The sequence below is a fragment of the Cygnus olor genome, chromosome 22 (assembly GCF_009769625.2).
Source record: "Cygnus olor isolate bCygOlo1 chromosome 22, bCygOlo1.pri.v2, whole genome shotgun sequence".
Taxonomy (NCBI): Eukaryota; Metazoa; Chordata; class Aves; order Anseriformes; family Anatidae; genus Cygnus; species Cygnus olor.
The window spans coordinates 1,278,926-1,297,205 of record NC_049190.1 but is presented as its reverse complement, the minus strand read 5'-3'; the positions used below and the strand labels follow the sequence as shown (position 1 = coordinate 1,297,205).

General features: G+C 63.0%; 1 protein-coding gene across 1 annotated transcript; it reads left to right on the top strand.

Moving 5' to 3' along the window:
• Positions 1-74: 74 nt before the first annotated feature.
• On the top strand, positions 75-18,276 carry PCSK7 (proprotein convertase subtilisin/kexin type 7). The gene is made up of 16 exons (XM_040534150.1): positions 75-189; positions 883-1,377; positions 1,751-1,885; positions 2,329-2,494; positions 4,454-4,544; positions 5,031-5,085; positions 6,657-6,795; positions 7,583-7,683; positions 11,866-12,033; positions 13,115-13,222; positions 14,162-14,264; positions 15,758-15,914; positions 16,046-16,140; positions 16,373-16,466; positions 16,786-16,903; positions 17,102-18,276. The coding sequence occupies exons 2-16, from the start codon at positions 895-897 to the stop codon at positions 17,510-17,512; spliced, it is 2,424 nt and encodes an 807-aa protein (XP_040390084.1). The 5' UTR covers positions 75-189; positions 883-894; the 3' UTR covers positions 17,513-18,276.
• Positions 18,277-18,280: the final 4 nt, after the last annotated feature.

Genomic DNA, 18,280 nt, shown 5'->3' with positions numbered 1-18,280 from the left:
AGCCGGGGCCGGGGCTGGGCTCGGCGCGGCGCCGCTCCGCCCGCCCCGGGCCGCCCCTTCCGCCGCCGCCGGCGGGGCAGCGGTGGAGCGGCGGCCGCCCTCTGGCGGAGCGGAGGCCGGGCGGGGCTGTCAGCGGCCGCGGGCACCGGCAGCGGAGCGGCACCGGCGGCCGCCGCCGGCCCATGCCCGGTGAGCGGGGACCGGCGGGGACCGGCGGGCTCCCCCCCCCCCCCGGTACCAGCGCCGTCCGTCCCGGGGGGGCCGCCGCAGGCTCCCGGCCGGCCACGCCGCCGCGGACTTTGGCCCCGGGCCTGGGAGCGAGCGGGGAGGAGGGCGGAGGGCTCGGGGCCGGCGGGAGCCCACCGCCGGGACACCGGGCCGGGGGGTGCGGGAGGCCGGGGGGTGGGGGGGGCCCCGAGGTGGGCCCCGTGAGGTGCGGGGTGGGTGCCCCGGGGAGGCGGCGGCGGGCAGGGGGCTCGGTGCGACCCCCGAGGCCCGCAGGAGGCAGCGGGGTGCGGGCAGCGGGGCGCTTCCCGCGGGGTTTGTCCCGGGGGAGCCGGGTGCCGGTGGTTTCTGTTCCGGTTTCTGCGGCGCAGGCTGGGCCCTGGCGGCAGGAGGAAGCTGCGGGTGCTCCTCGGGGGACAGCCGGGGCGCGGGGACCCTCACGGCCCCGCCACGCGAGGCCCGGGCACAGCCCGGGCACCGGCGGCTCTCCCCGTGCTGCCTCACCGGGAGGGCCCCGAGGCCTGGCGGTGCAGGGTCCGTGCCCGCACCGTGCGCTGGCGCTGTCCTGGGAGGAGATCTGGGGGTCGGCAGCGAACCCTGGGCTCCTGGGGAGCCGTGGCTGAGCCTCTCACCGTCCGTTTGCTTTGCTCTTTGCAGCCTGCCTGTCTGATGCCGCATCGGAAGCGGAGGGCGCCGCTATGGAGTGCCGGGATGGAGGCCACGCGCTGTATCCACACGTGCCTTTGGCTGAGCGCAGCCTGGATCCCCTTCGTGCTGCCGCACGGACTCGCCTCCGGCACAGAGCTCGCTGCCGGCGCTGACGGCCGGGGCACGGCGCACGGGCACGGCAAGCTGGCGTGGGCTGTCAGCCTGGACGTGCCGGAGGAGGAACTGGAGCAGCAGGCAGAAGAGCTGGCCCGGACTGCGGGGCTGGTGAACATGGGCCGCATCGGGGAGCTCAAGGGCCATTACCTCTTCGCCTACCAGCCCGACAGCCACACGGCGCCCGAACACGAAGCAATAAGGAGATCGGTGGACACTTTGTTTGCACAGCATGACAGCGTGCGGTGGCATTCGGAACAGAAGCTTCTGAAACGCTCCAAACGCAGCCTGCACTTTAATGATCCCAAATACCCCCAGCAGTGGCATCTGGTGAGTGGTTTTCCTGCTCCGGTCTCGCCAGCGATCTCGGGCCCTTTGTGTGGTTACAAGCGAGCTGTCACGTGGTGGGCAAAGCAGCGACTATCTCTCCTTGCAGCCAGGAGGAAGCAGGCCGAGAGCTCGCCCTGCCCTCCTCGTGCTCGCCGTGATAACGGGAGGAGGCAGCATCCTGCCCAGTGCTGGCCACGCGCTGGGAGCACTCTGCCTAGTGGCCTGAGCGAACCTTTAGTGACCGTCACTCCCAGCCTTGCCCTGGCCCCGTGCTTCGTAGCCAGAGCGCACGAAAGGTCTCGGAGCCCCTGTCCTCGGGGCAGACCCGCTGCCCTGCTCATGCTCTGCTCTCACTGTCCTTTCTGGTGCTTAGAACAACCGCAAGAGCCCCGGGAAGGACATCAACGTCACCGGCGTGTGGGAGCGGAACGTGACGGGGCGCGGCGTGACGGTGGTGGTGGTGGACGACGGTGTGGAGCACACCATCAAAGACATACAGCCAAATTACGTGAGTGCCGGTTCTGCCAAGGGATGGGGCGAGGGACAGATGGACAGCAGGCGGCCGGGTGCGGGGACACGGCTCACCCAGGCCTCCAGCGTGCGAGAGCTCAGCAGGGCCTGGCCCACGATGTTGCCCTAGGCTTGGCCAGGGGCTTTGCACCCGAGCTGCAGGGTTACCGGCACTTGTATTCCCGTGCTCCCCGATAGGTGGCTGCTTGGATGTGGGAGCTGGCTTCCTCCTGACCCACTGCAGTTGCTAAAGCTTCCTCTGTCGGTCCCTTTCCCACAGCACTAGGTAGTCCTCTTGAGCTGCAGCCCTGTGTAGCAGCAATCTCTACGTTCCTGTGACCTCCAGGTCGCGTTTCAGGCCTCACAGAGTGCCTTTAAGTTCTGCTTTTCCAGAAGAGAGAAGAGCAGGTCCCTGAGCTGTGACTGTGGCTCTGTTTTCAGAGCCCAGAAGGCAGCTATGACTTGAACTCCAACGACCCTGACCCTATGCCTCACCCTGACGAGGAGAACGGCAACCACCACGGGACCCGCTGCGCGGGGGAGATCGCCGCCGTGCCCAACAACAGCTTTTGCACGGTGGGGGTTGCCTACGGGAGCCGCATCGCAGGTACGTGCACACGACAGCACCCCGACGTGCTGAGCTGACGCCTCGCTCCTCTCCTCTCCTCCCCTGTGCCGCCCCGCACGGCTCCTGGGAGGGGTGGCTGGCACAGGCGGCTCTGAATCAGCCAGCGCCTTGCCCAGACTGGTTTGTCCCTCCGAGGGAGGGACCTGCATCTGCCTCAGCTCCTCTGACTGACAGAGCAGGATAGGTGTGTGCTGGGGGGCTCCCCAAATCCTCCCAGCGCCGCCTGCCTGCCCCTAGAGCTTGCAGCAGCTGCACATCCCCACCACACAGCTGAAGCCAAGCGAATGTGCAGCGATGCAAACGTGTGCCCGCACTGGTGCAGAGCTGCAGGCTGTCTGGAGGCACCAGGGAAGCAGATTTTTCCCAATTCCCCGTGCTCCCCGGGCCTGTGGTCTCGACCCAGCCTTGTGCAGAGGGTGATGCAGGGTGCAAAGGGTCCTGTGCGAAGCCAGGGGATGTGCTGCCGTGGCCTTGGCTGCCTCCGGACCTCCGACTCCGCTTTGCAGAGGGAGGTGAGATGTCTGCCTGGCAGGACGTGTCCTTGCCAGGGCAGGGGACAGCGCTGCGGACGTGATTCTCTCCGCACCCGGCAGGTGGTGCCACGGTCCCTGTGATGGGCCCAGCCCCGAGAGAAGGCCGGGCTGGGGCGCAGGGTGGGCCCCGGGGTGCCAGGAGGGTGCTGGGGGCCTGGGGCTCCCCCGGGGCACCGAGGGCAGCTCCACACCCCTGCCCTGCCCGCTGCTCTCCTTGTGGGGCGCTTCCTGAGCAGCCGCCCGGGTCCCAGCGCAGTCCCTGGGCTCCAGCCCGCCAGGGAGGCTGCGGATGGAGGCTGCAAGTGACGCCGGGCTGGCAGGAGGGGAGATGAGCTCACGGTTTAACCGCAGCACTGGCAATGCAGGAGCAGGGAGGGTTTAGCCCAGGCTATTGAGGCGGGACGCGGCGTTTCTTTTGGGCTTCGGCTCTCCAAACGTGCGCCTGGCCCTGCAGGGCGACGCAGCGTGGCAGCCGTGAGCTCTGGGACGGGGAGACATGAGCTCTGGGCTGGGACAGGGAGACGTGCCACGGCAGCGAGGAACTGCTGCAGCCAGCACAGCACCAGCTGGGGCAGGCAGAGCCAGCTCGTCCCTGGCGGGGCCGCGCGGCTCCTCCACGGGGCAAGGCTCGGATGCGACAGGGAAAAGCCGCACGCTGCGCCAGGCGAGAGCTGGGATGGGTGGGCGGTTGTGCTGTTTATAAATAGGCTTAATTGAGCTGTGTGCCTGCTTTCCATTCGTAACGTTCTTTGCCAGCCGAAACCGTGATGCAAAACTGTAATTATTAAGGGTTCGGGTCATGGAAAACTCGGCATCGAGCCTTCGTTTGCACTTCTGTAGCCCCCAGGTGGGGTTGCCCTCCTGGTCTGAGCGCAGCGGTTGGGGTGTCCTCATCTCTCGAGCCCTTTCCTCAGCAGTCAAGCGTGCCACCCATCCCAGAGCGATGCCTGGCCGTTTGGTGACCTGGATGGGGAAGCAATTGCTCCAGGCAGGGACCAGCTCTGAAGAGCAGCACCATAACTGAGGGTGGGATGTGAAAAAGCCCCTGGGGAGCAGTGCTCTGGGCATGGGGACTCGGGAGCACACGGAAGTGAGCCCAACCAGTGTTCAGGTGTCCTGTCCCCCCTCACCAGCTTGGTCCTGGCCATGGGACTGGACAACTTGCTTAGCAGAAAAGCCGTGTCTGGCAGAGGATGTGGAGCTGAGCGTGAGGATGTGTCTGCAACCCCAGACCCTGGCTTAAATCTCCCCCCGCAGACTGCTCTCTGCTTGTAGCTCCAGACCTGGTTCGGTCAGGCTGGGAGAGCGAGTGTCCCTCCTGTGAACCCGCCGAGGAATTTGTGCGCACTGTTTGCACAGCTTGCTTTGATCCACTTCAGCCACGTCCATTGTCCTCTGTCTGCAGGCATTCGAGTGCTGGATGGGCCCCTCACCGACAGCATGGAGGCCATCGCCTTCAACAAGCATTATCAGATCAACGACATCTACAGCTGCAGGTGAGCCAGGCCACACCAGTACCCAGCAAAATGCTGCACGCCCTGCTCTGCCTGGGGAGAGGGTCACGGTTGGTGGCTGACTGCTCCCACCAGCTCCTCCAGTTAGTCAGGAGGCACCAGAACCAGTTGCCACCTTTCGGTGCCGTGCCTGGCAGGCACGCAGCCGGGCTGCGAGCTGGCAGCTCCGTGCTTCACGGCACCGAGCAGCCGCCTGCTCCCCTTGGGCAGGGCTGCGAGGGCCGGCTCGGTGCCTGCCTTCGCCCTGCACTTGGTTTTCTCGGGGTCTCTGTGCTGCTGGGCCTCGAGGGGCTGCAGCCAGGTGCCTGAGGTGGGGTGCTCTTTGTAGCTGCTGTTAGGAGCAATGCCCTTGTAAGCCTCCTCCGGGCGTTATTGCAACACCTCGTTGCTCATTCTAAGGGCAAGCCTCCACGGGAGGAAGCGTTGCTGTTTGTGACTCGTGTTACACCATGGTGTCTCTCTTTGCAGCTGGGGTCCAGATGACGATGGGAAAACCGTGGATGGCCCCCATCAGCTGGGAAAGGTACAGAGCAGCTCCAGCAGCACCAGTTGCCCCTGGCCTGGCCCTCCGGCGCTTGTGGTTCCTTGCCTGCCTGAACAGGCCGGGAGGGGTGTTGCTGCGTCTGTTTGCTCCCATCGCTGCCAGCGGAGGTGTCGCACCTCGCTGTGTGGTAGGGAGAGGCGACGTTGCAGCGGGAGGGCGGTGTTCAGGCACTATTAGATGAGCTTTCCAAGGAGAGGCTCGTTCCAGCAGGAACGTGCTATTTCGCAACCTGTGGTATTATTCCGACACCTTTTGCAACCCAAGGGACGCTCTGCTCAGGAGACCAAGCATCCCTGTGCTAAGAATCACCTGCAGAGTACACCCAGCCTGCCTGTGCGTGGCTCCTGCTGCCCAGGTCCCGCAGCGAGGGGACTCACTGGAGGGAGCCCCAAAACTGACTCCGCGTTGCTCATGGGATGCGGTTCTGCTTGATTTCTCTTTTGCTCGGCAGCCTCCTGCTGTACTTTTCTAACCAGGAGATAGCTGCTCTGTGCTGTGCAGAGCAGTGCTGACAACTGAGGTGTCAGTTCAAGATGACGAATGGTTTCCAGTCCTGCAATTCATTCCCTTCCTGAATGCAGAAACAGCTCTAAGAAGCTCTGGGACACAGAGCAGAAGCAAAGCTTGCTTTGCAGCAGCAGAGAGACCCTTCACTCTGGAACTGGCTTTTCTGGCCAATGCACGACGTGCCTTCACCCCCCGAAGGTGGGCGGAGGAGGAGGGTTGGGTTCCAGCGGGGTGCTTTCTATCTTGTCCATCAGGCACGTGTCCTTCCTCTAGGCAGGAATGACATCTGTGCAAGGTGTCAGCCTGAAAATGGGCTTCCCAAGCGGGGCTGATGTCATTGTGTTTCTCAGTAAAGGCAAAGCCCCGGTGCATGTCAGGGCTGAGGCCTTGCAGAGGGGCACCAGGCACGCGTAGGCTGTCTGTGTCAGCAGGAAGGCATCGGTGCTGCAGAAAAGCCAGTCCCAGAGTGAACCCTGGGAGCGGGGAGGGCTGGGCATGCTGTGTTTCTTCTGGAGTTCAAAATCCGGTCAGTCTTTGTGCTGTGATTGCCTGGAAGGTTGTTTTCCCTTTTCCTCTTTTTTTATTTTTAATGCAGAATCCACTCAAAATTATAGTAAACTCTAGATGAACAGTTCCCCAGCCCAGATGTTGGCCGCATCTCTCCCTTTGTTAGGCTCGCTCAGGAATCCCAGTGTCTGGTCAGGGCTGTAGCAGCCACAGCTCCCTGACTCCGCTGGCGGGGTGGAATACAGCCTGGGGGGGCTGCGGCTGCCCCCGCTGTCACCCCGAGCACTTGGCAGGGCTGGTTGTTGAAATTTCTGAGTGTGCTTTTTGGTTGCCGGCTGGAAATGCCAGGACACGGCTGTGCAGCACGTCCTGTGCCTGTGGAGCGGCGAGGTTTGGGGCAGCCCGCTCCTCCCGCGGCTCACGGCCGCCTGTGCCAGCCGTGCCTCCTGGCAGAAACCCTCAGCGGGTGCCGGGGGGAGCCAGGGGAAGGGAGAACCTCTGTTCCTGTCCCAACCATGGCCCTTTCTTCTCCGCAGGCCGCCCTGCAGCATGGCGTGATCGCAGGTCGCAGGGGGTTTGGGAGCATTTTCGTAGTGGCCAGCGGCAACGGGGGGCAGCACAGCGACAACTGCAACTATGATGGTTATGCCAACTCCATCTACACCGTCACAATAGGTGAGTGCGTGGGTCTTCCGTCCTGCTCCTTCCCAACGTGGAGAACTGAAATCGTCTCGAAAGTGCAGAACCTGCCCGGCTGGGGGCTGGCTGGATAGTGGGAATATGTAGGAAACTCTCCTCTGGGAATGAACGTGGCATTGTGCAGAGGTGCTGGGCTGCCGTCTTCAGGTCTGCAGTTTTCTTTTGAGCTACAGAGCAAGAGGAGCCCAAAGAAATCGTTGCCTGCATTCAGGCATCCGTCGCTGAGGCTGTGACAGACACGCTGCTGTGTTCAGGGAATGGCCTGAGATGCAGCACTCCTGTTACGTGTGATAGAACAGAAACATCTAATCTTGGGGACAGAAGCTACGTGGGGGGTAGAAAATCTGTTTAATATTTAGGCTGGTGAAGGGTTGTTTTTTGTGGCTGCCTTTCCTGTAGATCTTCTGGCCATGAAAAATACAGCCTTGGGTCTGGTTTCCCTGCCCCGCTCGCAGCAGCGGGCCTTGTCAGGGCTCTGTCTCTGCTGGCAGTGCTTGCACTGGAAGCAACCCCAGTGCTCCGAAAGCCTTACCAAGGGTCAGCTGTGCTCACAGAGCTGGGCTGGGACGAGGACCGCAGGGCTCGCACACCGCTGTCTAGGGAAGGGAAGAGCCCACCCGCAAGTAGAGACCGTGGTAGCAGATGGGGGAGCCTGTGGAAAAGGTACAGGTAGCAGGACAGGTCCCCAGGGGCTCGTCACCGTGCAGTTTCTGCAGTTAGATGAGACTGGCTCCGTATGGTCACTGCCTTTGCTCTTCCCCAGGCGCAGTGGACGAGATGGGCTCCATGCCGTTCTATGCCGAGGAGTGTGCCTCCATGTTAGCCGTGACCTTCAGCGGTGGGGACAAGATGATGAGGAGCATCGTGAGTAGCACGCGAGGCGCACGTCCTCCCCTCTGCTCTGCCTGCCTCGCCTGGCCGCGGGGCTGTAACAGCCCGGTGCAGAGAAGGGACGAGGCTCTGCGTCTGCTGAGTGCCGCACAGCGGCCTTAGGCTCGTAGTGGGCTTCTCTGTAAGGCAGGGAATGAACACGCTCTGTATCTGGGCCCTACATAAACAGTGCTCTGAGAGGCAGGTTCCTATTTCTGGCTGTTCCCGGTGTCGTCGCTGCCTGCCAGCAGGTAACCCGCAGTGCAGCGACCCTCTCCCAGCAGGGGTGTTCCTGGGCACGCCGTGTGCCTGGCTCCAAATGCAGGCCCCGTCTGTGAGGTCTGCCTCTGAGTGCAGGCAGGACGTCAGACCAAAAGGGACGGGGATTGCACGCCCCTATCTCCCTGCCCTGCGCTGCTGGGAACTGCAGGGAGACATCCTGTGGGACAGGGGCCGCTTGGGTGACCCCCGAGAAATTCCTCTGCGCTGCGTCCCTGGGAGTGGCGTCTGGGGAGCTCCCCTGCTGACAGCCAGCAAGAGACAATCCCATCCGTGTGTGCCCCATTTACACAGCAAGGATGGGGCTGGAACGAGGCTCCTGCGCCACCGTGGGCTCTGAAGGGCAGGGGGGCTCTGTGGGGGCTCCCCCCAGGCAGCCCCGTCACCCCCACAGAGGGCCAGGAGCAGCATCGGGCTCTTTAAACTACTTGGCCACAGCTCTTCCCTCTTCTGGCACGTGGGCCTCTCCCAGCTGATTTTTTCCTGAATATTTTTATCAGCTTTTCCTTTTTTGCCAAAAAATGACTTCTTGTCAACAAAATGTCCTTTTTTTCCCCGAGCCAAGCAGCCGAGCCTGTTTCCACCAGCCCCAGGCCTGACCCTGGGTGTTCCTCCCTCGGTGGTGGTGCCCTCGGCCGGCTCTCAGCCTAACCAGCCCCTGCGGCTGGGTGCCGCCCCTGGCCCCGGGTGCCTCCAGGGGCTGCAAGAGCCCAGGCCACCGTGGGGCATCCCATTCCCAGGCAGGACAGATGAGGGATGGTCTCGTGAGCAGGGAATTGTGGCCGTGGCTCCGTGCCTGGTAGAAGAGGCGCCGACTGCAGACCTGTCAGACAGGCTGCCCCGCGTGCTGGGTGAACCAGGGGAACGGGGAGAGCCTGGGACAGAAACACGCCGGGGAACAGGGAGAGCCTGGCTTTCTCAGCCGCCTGCGTAAGGCTCAGCAAGCTCTCATGCAGCTCCTCTTGTCCGGGACCACGGCAAAAATCAGCCCCAAACTGGAGCACGGCACAACCTGCCCACAGCAATGGCTCAGCTCGTGCAGCAGGGAAAGCGAAACCCAGAACGGAGCTAATTTTTTGTTTCAGAAATAACTGCAGTCATCCCAAGCTGGTTTTCCCAAGAAAGGGCTGTGCTCCCATCAGGAGTTGCTGCGCTCTCATTAGGAGTTACGAGTCTTTGGTTTCATGTCCATCTTCCCACAGCCTGCTGCTGGTGAGGTAGCCTTGGAGGTCTCAGACGTGCTTTCATTTTGAACGCTGCAGTAACGTGGGAGCTGCTGTTCCAGCAGGGCTCCAGAATGAGGGGCTGTGCGTGGCCTAGGAACGGTTTACGCCAGAGCGTCATCCTTTTTCTTTGCACTAATGTGATCCATCCTTTATGAGCTCCTTTCATGTTAAATCTTACACACCCCTTTCTGGACGAGAGTCTCCTGCTCCGAAGCGCCTGCTGGTAGCTGTGCTTTAGGGATGGCAGAGTTAACTTCTCTGCAGCCATCTGCTGGGCTTTTTTCTTTTACCAGACTATAAACTTTGTATGGTTTCCTTAATGGGAAGAATTTAATACAGCTTCTGGCACAAGCTGCATTTCCTACTGAAAGTTTGTGCTGCCCAGGGTGTTCTCTGTCGGACGTGCAGTGTCCGAGCGCAAGCTGAAGTCGTTAGCAGCTGACGGAACGGTACGGCGTCAAACACGGGAGGCCACAAAAACCACAGCTCTTGGCAGGGCAGGGTGTCTCCCGCTGAGAGCAGAGGGAGACGGACACTCGCCTCTTTTGAGGCTCTGTGTGCTCCTGCAGCCCCGTACGATCCCTCTGCAGAGGCCCAGTCGTGCTGGGGCGACGCCGTGGTCAGCGGAGAAGGTGAGCCATGGGCACAGCTGAAATTCAGAACCCTCCTGGAAGGTCCCAAACCAAAACTGCCTTGGGTTTCTCCCAGAGTGGCTTAGTTGAGGCCCAGCTCCTTTCTCCCTCCAAAGGAAGCTGTCTGCTTTCATCGTTTCATGGCTGTGATGTGTTATTGGTGAAACAAGGGTCTCCCGGGAGTGTTTGTGGGGAGCTTGAGCTCCCTATAGGCAGTGCCTCCCTCAAGCAGCAGTGGCTCATCCGAACTGGTATTTTGGTCCTAACTGCAGCATTTGAGTTGGGTGCGTGGTGCCCGCCCCTGACCCGGTGCTGCTTTTGATGCGTGGGCAGCAGAGCTGAGAGGTGTCACCTCCAAAGGCCCCCCAGGGGTGAGACCTGAAATCGAAGCTTTTCTCTAGACCCGGCCCAGGTTCTGTGGCGTTGGGGCACCTCTGACGTGTGTCCGGGGGAGAAGCGGCACCCGTCCCTTGGAGCAGGGGCACGTTTGTGTTGCTCAGGTCCCTTCCTCACCGAGCTGCAGCCCAGCCCCAGCACAGGGATGAAGCTCTCAGCAGGGAAGCTGGGGCGTTTCCTTTCCCACCCGGTACTGGTTTTTGCTCCGTACCCGAGGCCTGGCTAGGAACTGCCTGGGAAACGTTTCAGGCTTTCCAGCAGCTAATCCCTGACCCCCTCCCCCTGCTGCTGCCCCGCTCTTGTTGTTGTTCTGCTCCAGGCTGAGGGAGGCTGACGGGATCTCTGGCTGCCCCTTCTGTCTCCGAGCCTGATCTCAGCAACCACAGAGAGAGGGAAAGCTCGCGTGCTGCAAATTCCTCCCTGCTGTCTGGGGGGAAGCTGCTGATGCGGCAGGGACGGCGGGGAGACAGGCAGATTGGCGGTGGTGTGTGCGGGCAGGGGGTTTAGGACCACGTCCCTGCGTCCGTGCTGTGGAGGGGGAATCCTTGGGCATCCTAAGAGCTTCCTCTCTCATTTTGTGTGAAAGCCTTGCATGTGGGGGGTTGCCTGGATGCTGCCTTGGGGTGCTGTGTTTGTACCGGGACACTGCAGGGTGCTCAGCACCCCGTGGGGCAGTGCTCTCCCCTACCCGGGCTGCCACGCTCCGACTCCTCCAGCATCGCTGCGCCAAACCCCGCGCTGCTCTCCCTGCTCAGAGGCTTCCCATCTGCTCACCTGAGGCAGGCAGCATTCAAACACACCCCTGGCTGGGCTGGCTGCCTGGGAGGGCAGGGAGGTGCGCTGCTGCTGCTCGTGCCCGCCGTAGCCTCGGTGAGCAGGGGCTGGGTCAGCCCCTCTCTCCCCCAGGACAGTCCTCTCAGCCCAGCAAAGGCAGCCCGAGGTGGAGAAGGTTTTCACCATCCTGAGCAAACAATAGTCTGGGGCCCCTGGCAGTGCAGGAGGGGGTGGTGGGGGAAGCCTGGTCCTAATGAGGACAACTGCTGACTCTGTTTTCTCCCCTCCCACTCCCAGTTTTCCGAGCCTCCTCATCATGTTTCCAGCCAGCCCTTGGGGGATCTTTTCCTCCTCTCCAGACTTGCGGTAGAGCAGCAGCAATCACATGAGCACTGCTGATGGTAATGCGTGAGCAATAGATCAGCACTGCGGGGCTGTCAAGAAAACCTACCAGCTTGTGCACCATCCTGCACGCTGCTGGGGGTGCTCATGCAGGAAATGAGGAGCCTTGCCTCCACGTAGCGCCCCCGGGCTGCGCTCACTCACAGGCTCTCCGCCATCTGCCTTGTTCCCTGCCAGGAGGGCAGCTGCTGGCCCTCCTCCTGCACGTCGTGCTCACACTGCTCATTCCTTAGCTGTGGGCAGCGGTGGGGAGCCCCAGAACCCCCACCTCTGGCACTATTTGCATAGTTTGGGGGGCAGTGCTCTCCTCCCGGTGCCCCTCTGGAGCAGCCAGCACCGCCCTGTGCCCCCAGGGCTTTTGCTGGCCGTTGTTGCAGGCTGAGCGTGGGCTGCCCAGTTCCCAGCCCGGGCACACCAGCACGGCAAAGCGTGGCCTGACAGGAGGCCTCTCCCCTCTGTCTCCGAAGGTGACAACGGACTGGGATTTGCAGAAGGGCACGGGGTGCACGGAGGGCCACACGGGGACGTCGGCTGCGGCTCCTCTCGCCGCCGGGATGATCGCGCTGATGCTGCAGGTGCGGCCGTGCCTCACCTGGCGAGACGTCCAGCACATCATCGTCTTCACAGCCACCAAGGTGAGCGACTGGCCCTCCCTCCTGCTGCAGCTTCCCTGCGAGGATGCTGCGGGATGGCCGCGGTCCTGCGGCACATCTCTGTTTATGTCTGCCTGCCCCTCCATAAATCTCTCCGTTGTCTGGCTCCCAGCAAATGGATTGCGTTCTCCCCTTGCCCCTCGTTCCTCCCAGGAATGCGGCAGAGGCATTTTCCGCTGTCATGATAACGAATGGGGTATTTGCTCCAGGAATGCCTCTGTCTGCCACTGTACAGGTCTGCCACGGGCTCGCCGTGCCTGCCTGCAGACCCGGGGAGTGTACGTGAGCGCGCGGTGTGCCCGGCCGTGCCAGACCCTGTGCAGTGGGAAGGCGAGGAGAGGAGCTCTGCCCTGCTCTGGCCTTGCCTTGTTTTCTCCAGAGAGTTGAGCTCTTGGAAACAGACATAACAGAGAGCTCAGCAGCAAACACAGCCCCTGCTTTTGCTCAGCCCTGCCTGCTGCCCGGCTCCTGCTGACCCAGTGGAGCTCACGACGGAGAGGCAGAGTGGGAACTGGTCGGAGCTGTCTGATTCGGCCGGGGACAGGGCTTCTTCTGCACCCCCCTGGGGAGCAGGAATCTGTGTCCAGCTAATGCTGTACGTAAAAGAAAACTCACTTTGGCACAGGGCAGCGTTTTCCACAACTGCAGGCAAGCATTGCCGGAGTATGACAACCTGATAAGTGATGGGACCCAGATCCACCCTGGCCTGAATCTTGTTGATTTAAAAGACTAGGTTCCTTCTCCCCGAGGCTTCTGCCGTCCCACAGGCTGTGGCTTGGGTGGCATGGAGAAGGGAGCAGCTGGGATGTTTCAGAGCGGAGGCATTTGTGCCCTTTTGTGCTGCTTGATTTCCTTTCCGAGGAGCTGGGAAGCCTGTTTGTCCTGGGACTTGTTTCAAACAAAGGTCAACCTGTTTCTTTCTAATAAGGCCATGTGGGTTTGCTTCCCTGCTGCTGCAGGAGACTTCTGAGCCACCTTCCCCTCAGGCCCGGTTCCTTCTGCTCTGGGTTTACAGGGCTGTGGGTGTCCCCCAAGGTAACGAGTGCCCTGCATTTCTTTCCAGTACGAGGATCGTCACGCGAAGTGGGACACCAACCGGGCTGGCTTCAGCCACAGCCATCAGCACGGCTTTGGCTTGCTGAACGCCTGGAGGCTGGTTAACGCTGCCAAGGTAATCCTGCCCCTGCCCCGCGCGTGCTCCGCAGGCTCCTAGGGCAGACCCACCCCGGTGGCAGGGACAGTTCCTGTCCTGGCAGCACCGCGGGGTGACTCCTGCACTCCAGGCCAGCACTCGGGCTGTCCCCCTGCGGCCCTCACTACGAGGCTGCTTTTGGTATGAAGTAATGAGGCTGAAACCTGCCCCCGAGCTGCTGCTCTCTCACAACTATATATAGCCATGGGCGAGAGCCTTTGCTCGTGGGAGACAACAGCTCTGATTCATAGCTTGGGGAGGTTTGTCAGCAGCCCCAGCACCTTCCTCCCTGGGCACCAGGCTCCGGGGAGGGGATCGTGCCCTGCGGATCCAGCTGGCAGCATCCTGTCCCACGGCCTGCGGGGATGTGGTGTGGCGTGGTTAGATCCGGCGGGGACATCCCCACCTCCTGCTCCCTGTGCCACCAGCTGCCTGGAGACCAGAGCACACCCCCTGGCACTTGGTCCTCACCCACGCGCAGAGCACCATGCTGTGTGCAGGGGTGCTGCCGGTTGCCAGCAATTCCCCCTCTTTCATGGGGATTTTCAGGCTGCTTGCTTTTCCCCCGGGGCTGTGGGTCCTGCCCCTCTGTGCTGCAACAAAAGAGCTTCAAGAAACTGCTCAAAGCCGCTCAGGTGGCCGCAGAGACAAAACCACAGGTGCTGGTTTCGGAGAGTCCTGAGTCTCAGTCAGCACCTCCAGCCCCCAGGCAGTTGCTTTCCTTCCACTCTTAGACACGTGGGCGCCCCTCGCCAGCCCTGTGGTGCTTGCTGCAGCCCACGTCCACGTGTAGGAGGTGTGTTACTGCCAGGAGGTGTGTTACTGCCGGGAGGCTGGCAGGGGTGGTGGGAGATGAGGAGGTGGGCCTGCAGGGAGGGAGCGACCTCGTACTAACTCCTCTTGCCTCTCACCTGGCAGATCTGGGAGTCCGTTCCCTACCTCGCCTCGTACGTGAGCCCTGCCCTGAAGGAGGGCAGGAGCATCCCGCTGCTGCCGCAGGAGCTGGAGGCCACGTGGAACGGTAAGAGCAGGCGTGCCACGCCACAGCCCGTGCTCGTGCGCGCCGAGGCCCCAGAGCCAGCCAGCTGACGGCCTGGCAGGGCACACCACCGAGGGGTTAAGTGCCGGGCTGCCTGGGCTTTTCCTTCTCTCCTTCCGCTGCCCTTCCCCAGGGGATCTGTCCCTGGGTCTGCGCCCCCTCGATAAGCCCCGCCGTGGACAGAGGAGCCAGAGGGCCCTCGCGCAGGGCCCGGCTGGGCAGCAGCCAGAGCCGTTCCTCGGGCTTTGTCCATGTTAGGTAATCTCCAGCTCCCGACTTGGCCGGCCGCTGTCCACATAAACAAGGCGATGCTCGGGCTGCTACCAGTGGGAAGGAGAGCCGGGCTCGGGGACAGCCCGGCCCCGCACCAGGGCCGAGCCGGGGAGCTCCTGTCCCATCCTGGGGCCTCCGCACCCCTGGCTGCCCCCTGGCAGGGGTCTGGGGCTTGGCAGCACCCAAGCACGGGGGTCCCTCAGGGAGGAGTTGGGAGCTCAGCAGGCCAGCGCCTCCCCGCAGATGGTCCTCTCCCTTCCCTCCTTGCTGGGAGGTGCTGGGCGGGTGCTGGCCACAGGCTTTCCCTCTGTCCTGCCCCTGCCCCGCATGGCAGCGGGCTAGACCCCTGGGCAGCACACAGCCGCCTGGCTCCCGTGCAGGTACCAGCACTGCGGGACCCCAGGGGGCAGAGGGGTGACACCCTGCTCCAGCCCTAAGGCAAGGGCTGGGGGTCAGGCAGCTCCTTTTGCCCTAAATGGAGCTGTGAGCCGACAGCTGGGCAGCAAAGCAGCCCTGGGAAGAGGCGAAAAAGGCGGTTTGGAGGAGTGTGTGCAGGGCAATGTGCGGCCGGGGGCACTGCTGTCCCCCAGGTACCTGGCCCAGAGTTATCCCTTCCCCACGCAGCCCCGGGAAGCACCAGGAAGGGGCTGCCCCATCCTGGGGTGCTCCTGCCTGGGGGGAGGCCGGGGAGCACCCACCTGCACCCACCTGCTGCGTGGCCAGGGCTGCCAGGAGGGGCCGCGGGCTGCCATCTGCTCCGCAGCGTGCCAGGGTTTCCCCTGCTATAATTAGCAGCTCTGGGGCTGAGCGTCTGCGGAGCTGGGAATGGTTTGGGACCGGCACGTCAAGTCTGGCCACCAGGTTTCTCATCCCAGACCTCTCCCCAAACCCGGCTCCTGTGTCGCTGCGGTTCGGGGCAGCCTCTGGGGTTGCCGAAAGCTTGCGCAAATGCAGGGTGGGATGGTCTGGTGAGGGACGAGGAATTATTTCACTGCAGTGGCCAAAGCGCTCTGGGTGGGCTGCTGAGCTGTGCGGGGTGTGACTGCCCCGGCTCCTGCTGCTTGGCTCCCCCGGCACACACACACACACGGGGGCAGCCGGGAGGAGGCAGCAATTTGTGTCCTGTTAAGTGGCACGGCAGCACCTCGGGGCCGGCTGGCAGCAGCCACCGGCCTCGGCCAACCCTGCCTCCCCTTTTCCAGTCAGCGCCGCCGACCTGGAGCTCTCCGGTATGAGAACCCTGGAGCACGTGGCAGTCACCGTCACCATCACACACCCCCGCCGCGGCAACCTGGAGATCAGGCTCTTTTGCCCCAGCGGCATGATGTCCCTGATAGGAACCACCAGGAGCATGGACTCGTAAGCGCCGGGGGGGCAGGGACTGCAGGGCAGGGCACCCAGCAGCCCCGAGCAGCAGCGCCGAGGCACGTGCCCGGCCTCGCCGCTCAGGCTGCGTTACGCTCAGGGGTTCTTCCTCCCCCCTCTGGCAGGGATCCCAACGGCTTCGCTGACTGGACCTTCTCCACAGTGCGATGCTGGGGCGAGGAGGCACAGGGCACCTACAGGCTGGTCATCAGGGACACCGGTGAGTCCTGCTGCTGGGGGTGGTGGCAGCGAGGTCAGGCTGGGTCTGGGAGCGGCGGAGGTGGGAGCGTCCCCTCCCGGAGCTGCTGGGTGTGCCCTCGTACCCCTGCGCCCGGCTCCGTGCCGTGCCCTGGGGAGCTGCCAGCCCAGCACCTGGGCTGCTTGCTGCGGGTTAGCCTGACGCAGTGCCAGGTGGAAGAGTTCCCCACTGGTGCAACCTGTTTCTTCTCCAGGAGATGAGAGCCTGAGGCCTGGGACCTTGAAGCAGTGGCAGCTGACCTTGTACGGCTCCTCCTGGTCCCCAGCGGAGATGAAGGAGCGGCAGAGGTAGGAGACCGCAGCCCCGTCTTGGTGGGGAGCAGGAGCTGGCAGGCTAGGGGACGTTACAGAGGTCTCTGGGCCGGAGCTGTCACGGCAAGGTGATGGCAGGGTGAGGAAGAGGGGCTGCAGCCCAGCAGCTGGCACCTCGCACAGGGCTGCCCTCAATAGGTGGCAGAGGAGGGCCTTGGGCTGCACAAAACAGCTCCGTTGCAGAGCTGGCAACCCCCAGTGGTGTGAAAGGCACTCCGGAGCCTTCACGGGCATTTGGGATCCTCCCTGGTACGGCCAAACCTGCGGGACCCTCACTGGTGCCTCTGTCCTGCAGGCTGCTGGAAGAAGCCATGAGCGGGCAGTACCTGAACAGCAACTTCTCCCTGCCCTGCCCTCCGGGGCTGGAGATCCCCGAGGAGCAGCACTACACCGTCACGGCCAACACGCTCAAGGTGAGCGTGCTGGGGCTGGGGAGAGGCACGGGGCGCACGAAGCAGGGGTACCCATCCTCTGCAGGAGTCACTGGGGAAGGGGAAACCTGCGCCTCTGATCCTACTGGCACTGTGTCCTCTCCCCTGGGAGGCGCAGGGTGACAGGGCAGAGCGGGGGGTTAGTTGAGGCTGTTTCTCAAGGGGCTTCCTCCTCCACAGACCCTCCTGCTGGTGGGATGCTTTGCTGTGTTCTGGACTTTCTACTACATGCTGGAGGTGTGCCTGACCAGGAACAACGTGGGCTTTGACCTGAGCTGCAGCGGCTCCAGCACCTGCAAGTGGTACCAGCAGGGCGGGAAGCACAGAGCCCTCGAGAACGGCCTGGAGATGGAGTCTGTGCCGCTCTACAGGGAGAAGGAAGCCGAGGATGTCGAGATGGAGTGCGAGCAGCTGGAGCCTGCCCAGGAGGGCAGGGGGGAGGAGGGGTCCTGGACCCCCACCCACCCCAAGCCTCCCACCAGCAGCAGAGCTGCCGGCTTCCACGAGGCAGCCCCCGCCGCAGCAGGGTACCTCGGCCGGGAGGCAGCAGCTGAGCTCCTCTCGGAGGGCAGGGAGCACCAGGCATGCTAGCTGGGGCTGGGGGCTTGGGCTGCGTCCCCCCCCTCGGTACGTCCTTCCTGAGCGTGGGCAGCAGAGACTTCCTGAGCCCCCGGGGACCATTGCCGCTGTGTCCTGCGAAAAGGGGTGTTGGAAGTGGCTCAAACAAGGAGAAAGTCTGCTGGCAGTGGAAGGGGAGCTTTCCTTTCCCTTGCTCTGGAAAACAAAGCAAGCCTTAAGCCCGTTCCTAGAGGAGCTTGCTCCCTGTCCCCTGTGCTCTGACCCCGCCACCCCGTCCTCTCCGGCAAGCACACGAGCAGGCGTACGCTTGGGGGGGGCAGAAGGCAGCGGGGCTTCCTCCATCGTCCTGCCCAGAGGCTGCAGGGCGTAAACGCAACCCGGAGGGTGCTGGGTGCTGCCTCCCCCACACCCCCCTTCCCATCTGCTGCAGGGAGGGCGGAGGGCCGGGGGGTGTCCCTGCTTGGGGACTCGCTTCGGGGGACACGAGAGCACCCCCGGCAGTGTTGTGGCAGCGCGAGCTCGCTGTGGCTGCCGCCCCCCCCGGTCTGCGTCCTGCCGCTCGCTGGGGCACGAGGGGAGCGCCAAGGCTGCGCGCAGTGCCTGGCTTGGGCTGGGGAGGGAGGCTCGAGTTGCTCTGGCAGCGGCTCGTCTGCGAGCAGGGCTGGTTTGTTCACGTGTCTTTGGGTTCGCTGGTTTATTTTTTTAAAGTTGGGGGTTTGTTTTTTAAACAGCAAAGTCCTTTTGTGTAGCTTTCCAAATAAAGTCTTCTAAAAACCCTCC